Here is a 17,352-nt window from a genome sequence, read left to right as displayed (position 1 = left end):
ATGACTGTTTTCTATAGCAGCATGTTCGAGAAGCAACTAGAGGGAATAACACTCTTGATCTGATTATCAGTAGTGATTCTTCATGCATTAAGAATCTGCAGATAAAGGAAACACTAGGTGGCACTGATCGCAGTGTACTAATATGGGATTTACTCAAAGAGGTAACTACTATCAGGGGTAAAGGGAAGGGCATTTGCTTTCATAAAGGTGACTGTGGTTGTTTGGGACAGTTTTTAAATTCTATACAGTGGGAACAACTTGTTGATGTTACCAACAGAAAATTCTAAATGGTGGAATTCAAAGAATTAATCTTGGAAGTTACTAAGCTTTTCATACCAACTAAGAAATATTGTTAAAGGTTTAGATCTAAATGGATGTCAGATAACTAATGAGATATATGGCAGAAAAGAAAAATGCATGGGATACATATAAATTAACATGTGACACAGAAGCCTATGGTAGATATAAGCTGGTCTGTAATCAAGTCACAAAGGCAAAAGGAGATTATGAGAAATCTTTAGCAAAGGATACAAAGAAAAATAGCAGAGAGTTCTTTGATTATGTAAACTTTAGAAGGAAAGGGATCAATCATACTGATCCACTTGATATCGATGGTTCAACTGTTGATGATCCTGCTCAGGTAGCTAAGAAACTGAATGAGTATTTTGTATCTACATTTACTCATGAGGAGTTATTCTGAAATGCCAGAGGTGTATTAAACTCTGGGAGTGAGCTAAATGATTTTGTAATAACTCAGAGCAAAGTGGAGGAGAAATTGTTGAAGATAAACATAAGAAAGGCACCTGGGGTGGGTGGGATTTATCCAGTTATATTAAAGGAAGTAAGCAAACCCTTAGCCATAATCATGAGAGCTTCCTTGGACTCTGGGGAAGTACCCGTGGACTGGAGACTTGCAAATGTAACCCCAATTCATAAAGGAGGATCAAAGGGTGACATAAGTAATTACAGAGCTGTAAGTTTAACTTCTGTTCTGGGAAAATTAATGAAGGCACTGGTTAAAGAAGCACTGCAGGATCATCTAGACAAGACTTCAGTTATAGTTCGGACACAGCATGGGTTTGTTAAGGGGAAGTCTTGTCTGTCTAATTTGATTGGATACTATGATGTGGTCACAAAGGAACTGGATGCAAAGAATAACTTTAACATCATATACTTGGATCTTAGGAGGGCTTTTGATTCTGTTGCATATGGAAGACTGCTGCACAATGTTGGAGCAGTGTGGCATTGGAGGCAAATTGCTGCTATGGATAAAGGGATAGTTGAGTGGGAGAAGACAGAGAGTGGTAATCAGTGGTCACTGCTCTTCATGAACTAATGTTATTAGTGGAGTCCCCCAGGGTTCAGTGTTGGGTCCATTGTTGTTTTCTATATGTACTAATGATATTGATGATGGAATATCAGGCTTCATGTCTAAGTTTGCACACAACACAAAGGTTGCCAGGGCTGTTAATGACACTAATGACAGTACGCTCCTGCAATACGATCTAGAAAAGTTGAACAGATGGTCTGAGAGGTGGCAACTGAAGTTTAACATTTACAAATGTAAAGTACTGCATATGGGTAACCTCAGAGTCAGAGTAGTGTATCAACTGCGTGGTACTACACTGAGTGGTAGAGAATGAAAAGGACCTGGAGGTAATTGTGCAGTCAGATATGAAGTTTTCTGAGCAGTGCAGAACTGCAAGAGTAGCTACTGGTGTCTTGCCAATAATATACAGGAATTTTTCTAGCAGGGAAAAGGATGTGATTATCCCCCTGTATAAGGCAATGTTCAGGCCACACCTTGAGTAATGTATACAGGTCTGAAGGCCACATTTCAGGAAGGATGTAGAGCTGCTAGAACGAGTAAAGAGAAGGGCAACAAGATTAGTGAATGGAACAAAGGGTTGCTCTTATGAAGAAAGTTTTTTTTTAAGTTTTGCAAATTACAGTATCTGGAGATTAGGCACCTGCGAGGTTTGTTTGTTGTTTGTTTGTTTGTTGTTATTTGGTTTTTAGGAGCATTAGCAACTAAGGCCATATTGCTCCGGGAATATGCGGTGGTCATTCCCTGACCTTTCCGCATCCTTCGTATTTGGTGGTGACGGGCTCGAACCCCGGTCTAATCAAGAAGCGTGTGCTACGCACTGCTGCTCCTTCCCACCTGGCTACGGAGGCGCCCGCCTGCGAGGTGATCTGATTGAAATGTATAAGGCCTTGAATAACTTGAGCATGCTCAATGCTGATGAGACTCTTCCTCTTGCCCAGATTAATCACCTGAGGTGACATAAATTCAAATTAAGGAAAGACAGTTGTTGAATAGATGTGCAGAAATTTGCCTTTAGCCAGCGGGTGGTTGATTCCTGGAACAAACTCCCATCTGTTGTTGTAGAAGTGACAGCTTAAATAAATTCAATGCAAACTAGACAAACATTTGGAGCAAATGGATGGGAAGGGTTTTTTTTTTTTTTTTTTTTCCTTTCGGCTGATGCTGTATAAGCTTGTTTTCTTGCATTATATGCCTCTACTAATGCTAAAAAACAAACAAGCAAAAGAATGGTTAAATTTTCATGATCATGCCAATTTTGCAAAATATTTGATGCTGCTTGATACAAATGCACACCTTAAAGAAATGAAAGCAGAGGAAATGAAACAACTACCAGAATAGCAAGTGAAGTTTACACTACCTTCAACAATGGTTGGTTTTTAGGAGCATTAGCAACTAAGGCCATATTGCTCTGCGGCTATGTAGTGGTCATTCCCTGACCTTTCCGCATCCTCCATATTTAGTGGTCAAGGGCTCAAACCCCGGTCTAATCAAGAAGCATGTGCTACGCACTGCTGCTCCTGCCCACCTGGCTACGGAGGTGCCTAGATGCTGTAAAACAGTAAAGCTAGTACACAAGTTTATTTGTACTTTGCACGTATTGAGGTTAGTTTACACAGCTCAGAACATTATTAGTAGAAAAGCAAGTTAAAATTCCACTGGATTTTAACTTTTTGGAGGACAATGATATATATATCAGTCATTTAAAATAAAGTAAAATACTTAGAATATGGTACATAAAACATTATATTCTTAGATACTTAGTCTATGCATTGTTAAACATTATTTTGTAACCAGTAGGCTCTAAAAAAAAAAAAAAAAAAAAATGCACGCACGCAAAGAGGATCTAGTGGCTCCTTTGTATGGACTACAACCTAGGACTTTGGGAATAAAATGTGAAAAGAACAGAGTAATTTTTTAAGTAACTAAGTTCCTCAGAGTTCTTAAAAGCAATATAGGGCAAAATATTCTTGTGTCTGCAATTCTGTCCAGACATGACAGGAGGGACTGTATGATGAAAGCCTGGTAGATTAACTCTAGACTTCGGGGACCATACAAGGAGAGGGAAAATTTTCAGCATGGTTAGCCTCAGTTGGTAAACAAAATTTATGTTATCCTTGAAGGATGAAGGGGGGGTTGCCACATAATCCACTCAGTTCACCAGCATGGGACAAACTTTTGCATGCAGCTTCCACATGCAATTGAAAAAAAAAAAAAAAAAAAAAAAGGCCATCTTTAACCAATTCCCCTCCCCCAATTCATATGCATTTCTCTTAGGTGCCAGCCCTTTTATCGGGGCACCATCATGGAAAAGTCAAATTAATGCTTTTTCTGAATAAATACTTAAGTCTATATTTCATGATCAAAAATGAAACAAAATTCAGATTGTAGGATTAGAAAATTTTAAATATAAATTTGTTTTAATGTGACAAACTGTGGTACTTTGTGATGAAATGTGGAACAGATGGGCACACCATCATAGCATTACTGAAAGATACATATTAAATATTTTCACCAATTTTCCCTTCCACAAAAATATATATTCATAATCAGCAACACTTATGAAGGTTCATATAATTTATGAATTTTATATTAGTATATCTCTCCTTTAAGTATCACCACTCCTTTTGTATTGGTTTAACACTGTTAACCTGTAAAAGTTGGCCAACACTTGGGGACATATAACAAAAATTTGAGAACTGCCAGTTTGACATCTGCTACTGAGCACTTATGGGAATATATGAAGATATTCCCCCACTTCCATAATGAAGTAAAATAGTATAAGTTACCAGACTGTGCCATATTCTGCAGAACCTCTTCAGACTCAATTGGCAATTTTTATTCATTCTATTATAATGCTGCTAAATTTGAGGAATGGAAATCCTGGAGTCAAGTATAAGCTAGAGCAAGAGAAGCTAAAAGTAATTCAAGACAAAAAATATTTTGAAGTTACAATTCAATCTGACTCAAAATTTTCCATGTGATGTAAATTTGACAACTAGATATCTGAGGGTGAGGTATATAAGGTGCTGAGGTGAGGCAAAAAATCTGGGGGGTAGGGAATATAAAATCTCAGGAAATAACAGATGATTGGATCTTGTGGGCAGAAGGTTGTCAAACATTAGAATGAATAAGTTGCCTCCCACAGTGCCAAAGGCAGTGACTCAGGCTACTTCCAAATTGGATGATATCCTGTAGGAATAGGAACAATATTTTATTTTATTATTTATTTATTGTTTTGGGTGATGCAGAAAAAGTCCACTTCCTTGCATCATTTGGTCTCACTAATATTAATAACACTGGGACTTTACTAAGTGATATTTACTTTTTTTTTTTGGATTTAACATCTGGGAGTGAAACTAGTTTGACTGACTCACAGAAATAGAGAATATCTGTGTGTTTCTGTGAGTCAGTTTTAATTTAGCAATTAAAATTCAATAAAATATCTATTTTAACAAACTTTTATCACTAGAGCTTATTTGCATATTATAGGAATAAATGAGAAAACATACCGTTTGAAACAGATTAACTTGGAAGATATTTCCATCTAAGCCACCAAGAAACAGGTGATACTCTGCAGGATCCATTGTAACAGATGTCAGGGCCACATTCATAATAACAGTCAATAAATGTTGGCCTGAGGATAACTCATAAAGCTAAAATTAATAATAAAAGCTTTGTTAATATTAAGAATTAATATTAAAAGTGTCACACTCTCTTAAGTATCAAAATTATGCAAAATGCTATGAAGCAAATACAGTAGACTCTCGATTTTCCGGGATAGATGGTAAAAAATAAATCCCGGATAATCGATTTCCCGGTTAATCCAAAAATACAAAAGTCCCCGACATACGTTAAGAGATATGTTCCAGGACTCCTTACTTCGTCGAGTTTTACACTCGGGAATGACTAATGACATATTGCTACTATATTATTGACAAATCTGAATTCTGCACGATACTTGTTAATGTTTGGCCATTTTGATAGATCTTTATTATAATGATTCCTTAGAGATGCACCGTTTTCAAACTTTTGAATAATTCCAAGTTTTTGTTTAACTGAACGCGCAACTCTTTTGCATTTACCTGTCATTTTCGCGATTTCTAAACAAAAAAAAAAAAAAAAAAAAAATTACTATAAAAATTTTCCAACATCCCCGACATAAATAATGAAACAAAATTTGTCCTTTTGCACTGCAACGGAACATAACAATCGATGCGATGCACAAAAACAAACGAAACATTTGGTCTCTCTCTCTCTTTTTTTTGAGTGGCGGGTGTGAAGACAGCGGGGATTGCAAGATAATAGGTAATAGGCTTCTGTAGCCGAGTGGTCAGGAGCGGGAGTGCAGTAGCACACGCTCTTTGAGTAGACCGGGGTTCAAGCCCCTGACTGCTGAATATGGTCGATCTGCCAACCAGCACTGGACCAGCGTGGCAGATTATGGTCCGTTTCCCTCAGCATGAATTGTTGAGTAGGCTTCCATCCTGCAGTGGGTTGATAATGGCTGCACTTTACTTTTTTTTTTTTTTTAGGTACACTAATCTCCCAATGACGACTTATTATGCCGCTTATCGCTTATTTACAACTTGCAAAATATCTGTTTATACCTATTCTAGTTATTACTTGCATTTTTTGTAGCACACGCTCTTTGAGTAGATCGGGGTTCAAGCCCCTGACTGCTGAATACGGTCGATCTGCCAACCCGCACTGGACCAGCGTGGCAGATTATGGTCCGTTTCCCTCAGCATGAATTGTTGAGTAGGCTTCCATCCTGCATTGGGTTGATAATGGCTGCACTTTACTTTTTTTTTTTTTTTTTTTTAGGTACACTAATCTCCCAATGACGACTTATTATGCTGCTTGTCGCTTATTTACAACTTGCAAAATATCTGTTTATACCTATTCTAGTTATTACTTGCATTTTTTTTTTTTTTTTTTTTTTAATTTGGAGTCTTGAAGTGTCCTGGTTAATCCGCTTCCCGGTTAATCGAGAGTCTGCTGTATATATATATATAAATAAATAAAATAAACCAAAATATTTATTTATTTATGTTAATTTCTTTTGGTTTAAATTTTAGGACTGGCTATACACGATAAGAAGGAATTTAAAACTGCAGTGGCTTTTGTTAATGCTGTTACAATTTACAAGTATTTCTCTGAAACCAATGCTTCCATATTTTTTCTTGGATACCATAAGTACTGCATGTTATGTACAAGCAATTTGTACAGAGTGAACAGGTATTCTACTGTATATGCATGCATGTATGTAAGTATTTTTCCACACATTCACACCACTTTGCATACATTTTATGAATTGTTGGGATAGAGGCTGCAATGACAGCATTGTGATCAACAGCATTTCCCATAAAGGCCATCATTCATAGGACCAAACAGGATGCTGGAATGGGATCTGGCATTGTTGTGTGAGAGCAAGATTTCCCATTTTTTTACTGCTCTTATCTGTATATGAGATATTTCACACTGTCTAGATTTGTTCCTCAGCTTTCCATCAGTGGCAAATAAGTAGGATGTCATCACCACAATTTAAGCATAGTAGTTTTGGGCAGATCATTCCTCAGTGCTACGTTGCATTGCAGGCACCGGCAGGAGAACGACATGCCACCTAAGAATGACCACTTTTTTTAGCTACATAGATTGGGAATATAGAAACTTACAGGAGACAGTTCAGATATCCTGGCTTGATGCAAGTAGGTGGATTAGGCATGTTAAATGTAGGGATAAGAACACTAGTTAGAACTAGTTTTCCCCATCCTTACACACGAATATCCTCTTTAATGACTGTCTCTCAATTCTGTGCATATTTCCTCTTCAAATGCTTCAAGGAGATTCCACTCAGCAACTACAACACATGATATAATAAGTGTTCTGTGCAGTGTTACTTGAATCTGAATGTCATACAGAAGAAGTTTCTTCTAAAAGGTCATCCAATCTAAATCATTTTACTGATTTGGGAGAACCTGCTGACACTTCTGAATAAAAAAAAAAAAGGTGACATTTTACCAATATCCTTTTCTCCTGTTGAATGTACCACAGGAAAACAAGGTACAGGAAGTGGTGCAACTTCTGTCATTTCACTTCCTTTGTTCTCATTTACAAGTAGGAACCTGGTAGAGGCCATACAGAAAGAAAAAATTAAATTACTTGTAAGAGTAGAGTAAAAAGAAAAAATTAGTAACTTAAGGCTTCCTGCTTACTTGAACTTAGCAGGTGGTGCATATGCAAGTGGGGTGCTAAAGTTATCTAGTTACTATATCCATAAATCCACAAGCAGCATATATTAATACACTCTGCTTCTAACCATGCACGTGGCAGTCTTTTTTTTTTTTCTTTGTTCCCTTGATGTGGGCACCTGTAACACAGTGAGCAAATCTTCCAGTAGAGCTGCTGAATTTTTAGATTAGCATCATTGGGATCCAATGCCCACACCTTCCTTTGAATACTTTTACTAATAGCATATGACAGCCAGAAACATGGGGGAGGAGGGGATATTGAAACAAATAAATTAGTTGGCTATTTGCTAGGATCAACTGTATTCCAACAGGTCTCCTCCCTGTTGGTTCTGTGACATGATCAAGACCTGTTAGATGTATGAGTATAGCATCTAGATAAGTCTGGTGTCCCGCTTGTTTACGCATCACCTGCTAGTTCATGAATGGATATCCCTCATAGGACTCCATGGTGAGTGGAGAGTCTTGAAGATACCAAATTTTACTCTATTCCTATGAGTAATTTTAAATTACAGGTCTTGCCCCTGTCACAAAATCAGCAGGAAGGAGAGACCTATTGGAGTACAGTTGACCCTAGCAAGTAGATGTGACAGCTGAACAATCCTGATCAGTCTAACTTAGAACCACCCATCTTGGCCAAAGCAGGGTCCAAAGTGGTGCATTGAAGCTGAGCTCCTCAACTGCCAGATTACCCCTTCTGGCATGGCCAACAAACATGCCACATTCTAACAATGACAATCTAGAACCTGAACAGAGATACAGTTTGGTAGTGGCATCCACTGTCCAGCTTCTCTACTAGAGAAGCTGGACAGTGGATCACATCAAGAGGGGGAAAAAAACTGGAAAACATGTGAAATGAAAAATGTTTATTAAATTTCAATAACAATTGTATTTCAAAATTTGCATAAGATAATTTTCCTCATCTGTATCGAAATAAGAGGTTAGTTTTTGGAATAATTTTGAGGGTTCCCCCTTAATTAACATAAATTATGTTTAATAAATAATTTTAATTGCCATAATCACACAAGCTAGCTTATTTATTTTATATAGCTAGTATTTTTATTTAAAAAAGCTCTGTGAATATTGTAAATATTCACAGAGGCTTTGTTATTGGTAATTTTGGAAGAAAATGTCACAAGTAAGAATTCACATGAAGGACTACTTAATGTACTAAGCTCTGTAATTCAAATATTATATTTTATATATATATATATATATATATAGTAACCCCCCCCCTCATTATAACACTTTTTTAATGCTGTTTTCTTCTAATCTCGTGATCAATCCTATAAAGCAGCATGCAATTTTTAATATCTATAGCATTTCCATTTAAAATGCTTTCCCACCCACTTATTTTTATTTTTTTAAGGTATATATATATATATATATACACATATAAGAAGGACTAACTTATGTATAAGGACTTATACAGGGTGATTCACTACCAGTGCAACAAACTTGCAGGAGGTGTAGGGGGCACAAAGATGAATCGGAATCACACAGCATTGCAGGGTCCAAAATGCCTTCGTCATGCGGTAGAGGACGTTGAACGGGAGGTCGCGTGAACAGCGATCCCACTGGAAGTCAGCATTTGTGAACCGGTTCCCAAGGCAGGATGGATGAACTGGCCAACGTATGGAGCTGCAGACTGTAACGGGTGCGCCGCTCTGCGCTTGTACTAGGAATGGTTCACGCACAGGCATGCTCCTCATCATACGATTTTCGCACGTGTGCACGTGGTTATGTGAGACTGGTTGTTTCACGAGAGGTACCATGAATCGAGAGCGAACAATGAGGACGCCAGACAATGAGGAAAATGTCCTATGTTTTGCAGAAGGCAATCCGAGTACGAGTACTCGAGCGATAGGCCAACGATTGGGTATTTCCCAATGCACTGTATGGAGGATATTGTCAACAAACCAAACGAGTTCATACCATCTGCAACATGTCCAATCACTGGAGCCTGCAGATTATCCACTCCGGAGGACTTTTGCTACTTGGTTTCTTCAACAGAAATGGTTCGCAAATGCTGACTTCCAGCGGGATTGCTGTTCACGCGACCTCCCGTTCAACATCCTCTACTGCATGACGAAGGCATTTCGGACCCTGCAATGCTATGTGATTCCGATTAGTCTTTGTGCCCCCTATACCTCCTGCAAGTTTGTCGCACTGGTAGTGAATCACCCTGTATATATATATATATATATATACAGTAGTATAAGGACTAACTTATATATAAGGACTTCTTATATATAAGGACTAACTCTCCTTTCTTGAGTCTTGGGTAAGGGACAATAGAGACTAAATTTCAGGAACAGTTTATGGTGCAGTTTGTGTATTTCACAGAAATCACTTCCAGTAGTAGTAGTAGGTAACATTGTTTATTTCATATTTAACTTGAAGCTCTGAAGATAGAAAAGGCTGTTATTAACAACTCATGATCTTCTCCCACTTATTAGTATAGTCACAAGCTCTTCTCATCTCTTTTTAAATTGAACATTCTTCAATTGCTTTCCTTGTTCATATGATAATTAGTCTTTTTAGTGTGTGTGTTTAACACAGCATAAATAAATTTCATTAATGGCAGCATTAATATTATGTTAATACAACTATCATGTTTATAAAACTCAAAATGTATTTAGTTTATTTAATAAAATCTTTTTAATTATTTATTTCATTATTTTTTCCCCCATTCTTGTTAATAGCATGCAAAGAGGTTGAAAGCATCAAAAAAGCAAGAATAGTATATTAAGTGGGCAGGTTTTTACGTAACACGTAAATCACTGTCTCATATAATGGAAAAAGTTATCCACCAGAATACTGAAGGATATTCTGGTAGCTAATAAAGAATATGATCAGTCCACACACACACACACACACACACACACACACACACACACACACACACACACACACACACAGACAGACAGACAGACAGACAGACAGACAGACAGACAGACAGACAGACAGACAGACAGACAGACAGACAGACAGACAGACAGACAGACAGACAGACAGACAGACAGACAGACAGACAGACAGACAGACAGACAGACAGACAGACAGACAGACAGACAGACAGACAGACAGACAGACAGACAGACAGACAGACAGACAGACAGACAGACAGACAGACAGACAGACAGACAGACAGACAGACAGACAGACAGACAGACAGACAGACAGACAGACAGACAGACAGACAGACAGACAGACAGACAGACAGACAGACAGACAGACAGACAGACAGACAGACAGACAGACAGACAGACAGACAGACAGACAGACAGACAGACAGACAGACAGACAGACAGACAGAGAGAGAGAGAGAGAGAGAGAGAGAGAGAGAGAGAGAGAGAGAGAGAGAGAGAGAGACTACTTTATAGGCACATCTAATTAATAATGAGTAGGTTCGCCTGACCTTAACCCTCAGAACAGGTCCGGGTTCATCATAGCATGGATTCAACACAAGATTGAAAGCAAGCAATAGGGATGATAGTCAGTTTTGGTTCAATGCTTTCTACAGCTATTGCAGCTCTCTACTCTAAAGCACTCATTCCACCTCATCCCACAGGTGCTCAACTGGACTGAAATCTGATATGATAACAGAGAAGACACCACATTAAGCTAAATTCACTCGCATGTTATTGGAACTAATTTTGTAGAATTCTGGTCTTGTGAGATGGTGCATTATTCTATTGAAAGAATCTATTCTAAGATGAATTCGTCTAAAATAAAACTGTCTCCTGGCTGACTGTGATAGTATGAAATGTTGCCAGATGTCTGAAGGCAACCTAGTCAGCGTGATCGAACTTCCACTGTTGTATCCTCAACAGATGGCAAGGTCTCCTATTGGAAAGGCTGGATAACATGGGGAAGTAATCCCCTTCCCATATACAGAGGAAGGAGTGATGGGAAGCATACAGAGAGATCTATTGCAGTAAATGTAAAGGTAGCCACGTGGAAGAAGGTATTAGAATCCACATTTAAGGGCACCAGATCATTGTCTTCAAGCATATGCTCAATAATCCGACCCCTCCTACTGATATCAGTGCTACTCCATGGAGTATTATGTCCATTGAAATCCCCTAATAATAGAAAAGGGCGTGGAAATTGCTTAAAGAGATCATCAAGGGCATCTTGAGAGATGTCATTCCCAGGTGGCAAATATATGGAACAAACAGTAAGGAGGAAAACCCTACTGTAACACGAACTGCTACAGCCTCTAAGGTGGTGATAAGTGTTCTTGTTTATACTCCTGCACGACCACCAGGTCAGTGGAGTTTACAATAAATCAATTAATACAAATGTTAATTGTATTCAGCATCATGGGCTTGAACCCTGGTCCACTCAAAGAGCATGTGCTACTGCACTCGCGCTCCTGACTACTCACATAAGTGGCATAGGCTGGAAGGGGATATGGTTATTACCCACAAGGATGGTGGCTCCGCCATGGGCAAGTCCAATCCCAGCTCTGCCTTTGCATATAATGGAACAGTTACAAGTAAGGGTCCTCATTTGCTTTTAAATAAGTCTCCTACGACTCATGGCTCATGCTTAAGCAGAAGAGCCTTTATGTCATCATTATTTTGATGGAATCTGTGGCAGTTCCATTGTAAGAATTTGTGGCCATTATTAAGATTTATTTGGTCTGTCCGGTGGCTTCCGAAGGGCTGAGGGCTTTGTTTTCTCAGTCCTGGATTTATCTATGAGAAAATAATAACAATATTTATAGTTACACACACATATATGCATAATCACAAACACAAGCAAACATTCAGTCAATCGCCCATGCTTGCTTGGCCTGTAAGTAAGCATGGGTGACGTTTACATGATTTACTTTTTACATTTAATCCACAATATTTACTTTTAATTAAAACATGCATTTGTTTCTATACATTGAGGGAAGGGAATATATTTTGGCAAGTGCAACAATGCAGACATGACAGAGCTGCAAGCAAGCACACACTGCCCCACACACACACGTTTTCACTCACTACTCAGACATACGTCAAGATGCAGAAACACAGACTAGAGCTCTCCATCATGTCTGGTAACGTGGATGTGACTGAGAGCTATTAGCAAGCACACACTGCCATACTCACTACTCATACATACTCTGGACATGACAGAGCTATTAGCAAGCACACTGCTCATTCATACACCAAGATTCAAAAGTACAGAGTAGAGCTCTCCATCACATCCGACAAAATAGATGTGACAGAGAGCCCCAATAAAGCAAAATTGTCATGTACACATAATACAAACAATTAATATTCCCACAATACATACAATGATGCTCTAAAAAATAAGCACACTAATAACCCTTGAACTAAGAACTATGAACCTATAATATTTATTAATATAACACCTAAATTAATTATAAAAACATATATATTTATGAAAATATACACGACGTTATGCACAGAGGTTAAACACAAAATAATACAATTTCTAACACGAACATTTTCCGTGGGTGAGAAACACATCTAACAAGCCAGTCACATTCAGTTTGTCACTATCAGTAAATGTCACATTTAGGTAGGAGTGTTACAGTCTGGATTATAGCATGGTTGGGGTGTTACAGTCTGGATTAGTCTGCTTCTAGTTTCAAAAGCTTTTTGAACAAATTCAGAAGGCCATGTAATGCGTGTCATCAGAGCTGAGTTGCTCATCTCTGTGATTTATGGATCCAATTTTGGCCATAAGTCTACATCTGTGGGGCTGGTAATTGGGGAAGTCATAAAGGACATGAGCCCAATCCTCACCAGCTCCACAGGTATGTTTGGGATCTTGGGTAAAACTCAGTTGGCTTAATTTGCACTTATGGAACCATGCTCTGTAAGCAAGTAGGCGGCATATAGTCCTGAGCCAAAACGGGGGGAACTTGGGTTGCCTGAGGCAGGAACCACTTAGTGACTTTCCCTTTAGTTGACTCTTCCCATCTGGTCTGCCATTGCTTGGTAGAGTGTGGTTATTATTCTTTATTTTCTTTTTTGACATCAGTCTCAAGATCTGCTGTAATCCCTAGGATGTTAGCTGGGATTTGTCTCTTAATTCTACAATTGAGGCCTCTTCTTATTACTTCTAGGTCTAGTGGCAGTACCCCCCTGCAGAGCGGGTGTACTGACAGTGCATCACACCCTCGTGTTAGTAGTATAATCCTTTGTACAGAATCCAGCTTTATATGCCTGTGCCGTAAGTAATAACCGGGAGGAAGCTTTCTTTATAAATAAGTGCAAGTGTCTTCCTCCTTAAGCCCAGTTGGCATGGCTGATTCTTGCTATCATTCCAGTGCAATTTCTCACTTTTTTTGGCAATATGCACTAGATGGGATAGAATGCCAGTTTTGTGTCAAAGATGATTTCCAGATACTTGAGTTCTATCACCAGGGCTATTGTTTTGCCAGAAATTTTTATCAGTGATAGCCTATGGTGCTGTCCTTTGATTAGCATAGATTTGGTTTAGGTTTCAGAGATTTTTGACTTTTGGATTTTTGTCCAATCCAGCAAATGTTTAGGGCATTGTTTTCCTGATGTTCTAGGCTAGCTCTGGTGTCAGTCTTGACAAGAAAGAAAAGTCTTCCACAAAAGCAACTCTGTTTATGTTTCCAATATGCATTGGTAGGAATTCATCCAGGACCATGTTCCAAAAAAGTGGGACACAGAGTTGCCACCCTGAGGGCATCCTTGGGTTACTGCATGAGTAATACTTTGGTACTGGATTTAAACTGTATGAGTTAATCCTTAATACAATTATAAAGATGTTGAGGGATTCCAGTTTAGCAGTCTCCTGGTATGCTGGGCCACTATAAGGTGTCAAATGCTCCAGCAAAGTCAACTGATATTGCTAACAGGTATTTTTCTTGAACACTTTGTGAAACCTTAATGAGGTCGTTCGTTGCATGCATTTTTTTTTTTTTTTATCTTCGGGGTTTAAAGCCAAATTGCTTATCTGATTCAAGGTGTGCACTGTAGTAGTGAGTATCTAGTCTGCAGAGCATCAGTCTTTCTGGTACTTGTAACAGGGCAACGTGTCTGTATGATTTTGGGTTATTAGATGGTTTTTCTGGGTTCATTAATATAAGATAAACAGTTGCCTGTTTCCATGCTTTTGGGAATACACCCTTATGTAAGCAGTTATTGTAAAGTTGTAATAGGTGGTCTAGAAAGCTATTGGTAAATTCATTTCAATTTCTATTAAATCATTACCTGGGCATTTATTAACTGCAGTTCTATTAATGCAGCAGATAATTCCTTGGAGGTAAATGGTGGTTCTGTGGTTGTAACTGTATATCAATCATTTTTAGCACATATTTCAGTCTGTTCAGGCACCTCCGTAGCCAGGAGCAGCAGTGCATAGCATACACTTCTTGATTAGACCTGAGTTCGAGCTCGTGCCCACCAAATTCGGAGGATGCGGAAAGGTCAGGGAATGACCACCGCATATCCCCGGAGCAATAGGGCCTTAGCTGCTAATGCTCCTAAACACAAACAAACAAACAAACATCAGTCTGTTCCTGGGTCAGGGGATCGGTCTCCTTGGGAAACAACATTTAAGATGTTATTCACTGTCCCCTCTCAGGTATGGGTTGGTTGTCCATTTAGAGTATCAGAGGTGTTTACATCTCCCTTTGGCAGTTTGTTGGAAACTATGCATTAGACTACACCTCAGGAGCCAGCATTCCTAGACATACCAACAATGGTCTGCCAGGACTCCTTTTTCTTTTGCTTTATTAAGCTTGTGTAGCTATTTCTCAAGGAGCAGTATAACTCCCTATGGGCATTTACCTCAGTTGTTGGCCAAATGGCTCGACTGAAAGTCTTTTCTGGCCTCATTGACTCTTCACCAGAGATTTTCCACCTCAGGGCACCTCCTGATAGTTTTACCTGTACATCAATATTATAATGATTATTTCCTTGTATTTTTCCCAGTTTGCCTTTTTTTATGTTAAATCTGATATCATGGACTGGAGGTGGGATCGGATCCAGTTGGAAGAGCAGCTGAAAGGTGATGGCATGGTGGTCAGACGTAGTCAAGGTCTCACGTACTTTCCAATTCATAAATTTGAGAGCTATGGTTTGAGTTGCTGTAATGTGTTACTGACTATTGCAAAATTGTGTGGCTGGTTGTAAAAGGTAATGTAGCTTGGAAGTTCATACAGGAAGGACAGACGCGACAGGAGGGGGGTTATACTCTAAGTTAAGAAATATAGTAAATCTAGTTAGCATTAGCATTAGTTGGGACATGATGAAAGAAAGCAAGCTTATATAGCATCAGCCAAAAAAACCCTTCCCATTTCACCCATCCGGTCACACCAAATGTTTGTCTAGTTAAAGCCTTAAATTTATTTAAGCTATCAACTTCCACAACAACAGATGGAAGTCTGTTACAGCAATCAACTACCCGCTAGCTAAAGGCAAACTTCTGCACATCTATTCTACAACTGTCTTTCCTCAATATGAATCTATGCACCCTCGGGTTCTTAATCTGAGCAAGAGGAAGGATCCCATCAGCACTGAGCCTGCTCAAACCATTCAAGGCCTTATACACCTCAATCAGATCACCTCGCAGGTGCCTAGTCTCCAGATGCTGCCACTTGCAGAATTTAAGCCTCTCTTGGTATGAGCACCCCTTTGTTCCTCTCACCAATTTTGTTGCCCTTCTCTGTACACATTCTAGCAACTGTACATCCTTCCTAAAATGAGGCCTCCAGACCTGCACACAGTACTCAAGGTGTGGCCTGACCATTGCCTTATACAAGGGGATAATCATCTCCTTGTCACTACTAGCAAAATTCCTATATATCATTGACAAAACTGCATGACCTGCTCTAGCAGCCTGTCTGCACTGATCAGAGAACTTCATGTCTGACTGCACAATTACCCCAGGTCTTTTTCATTCTCCACCTCCCCAAGTGTAGTACCGCACAGTTGGTACGTTTCTCTTTTTACTGCTACCCACATGCAGTACTTTGCAACCTAACCAATGTTAAACTTTAGTTGCCAATTCTCAGCCCATCTGCGTAACTTTTCTAGATCCTGTTGCAGTAGCATACTGTCATTAACAACCCTGCCAACCTTTGTATCATCTGCAAACTTGGACATTAAGCCTAATATACCTTCATCTATATTGCTGATAAATACACAATACAACATAGGTGACCAGTGCAATGTTGGGTTTGGTGCAACAAAGCACTGGGAAAAGAAAAATGAGAGTAGGAGTATGCTATAGGCCTAATGACTGTGGTGAGTACACAAAACAACCATAAAGAGAAATAGCATGAGCCAGTAAATCAGAATATCTTATAACCAGTGATTTTAACTTTCCAGATGTTGACTGAAATTTGTGGGTTTGTCACACACACACACACACACACACACACACACACACACACACACACACACACACACACACACACACACACACACACACACACTTGCAAGACTGTTGTGGATTTATTTGATGACTATTTTCTACAGCAGCACATTAGAAAGGCAACAAGAGTAAACATTATTCTTGATATGGTTATCAGCATTTCATGCATTAAGAATCTGCAGGTAAAAGACCCACTGAATGGCAGTGATCACAGTGTACTGATGTGGAATTTACTTAAAGATATTTTGCTATTCCCTTTAAATGGGAAGCATTCAGGGAAATAATCATAGAAGCCACTAGGTTTTTCATACCAAAAAAGAAATACTATTAGAGGCTTAGACCTAAACAGATGAGACTTGTGGCAGAGAAGAAAAAATCTGTGGGATGTATATAAAT

The 17,352-nt window shown here is 38.9% G+C and overlaps 1 protein-coding gene across 1 annotated transcript in view; it reads right to left on the bottom strand.

Annotated features, from left to right (window-relative positions):
- The window catches only part of LOC150086991 (WD repeat-containing protein 18), a 104,572-nt gene that overhangs the window by 43,478 nt on the left and 43,742 nt on the right, over window positions 1-17,352 (bottom strand). Inside the window, exon 6 of the mRNA XM_090371731.1 lies at window positions 4,840-4,983. Coding sequence (XP_090227857.1) covers window positions 4,840-4,983 — 144 coding nt within the window. The remainder of the gene's footprint in view (window positions 1-4,839; window positions 4,984-17,352) is intronic.

Source organism: Mastigoproctus giganteus, chromosome 4 (genome assembly GCF_048544385.1).
Source record: "Mastigoproctus giganteus isolate SK-2022 chromosome 4, ASM4854438v1, whole genome shotgun sequence".
In the NCBI taxonomy this organism is placed as follows: domain Eukaryota; kingdom Metazoa; phylum Arthropoda; class Arachnida; order Uropygi; family Thelyphonidae; genus Mastigoproctus; species Mastigoproctus giganteus.
The sequence above is the reverse complement of the archived record's forward strand: the minus strand, read 5'-3'. Positions and strand labels throughout refer to the sequence as shown.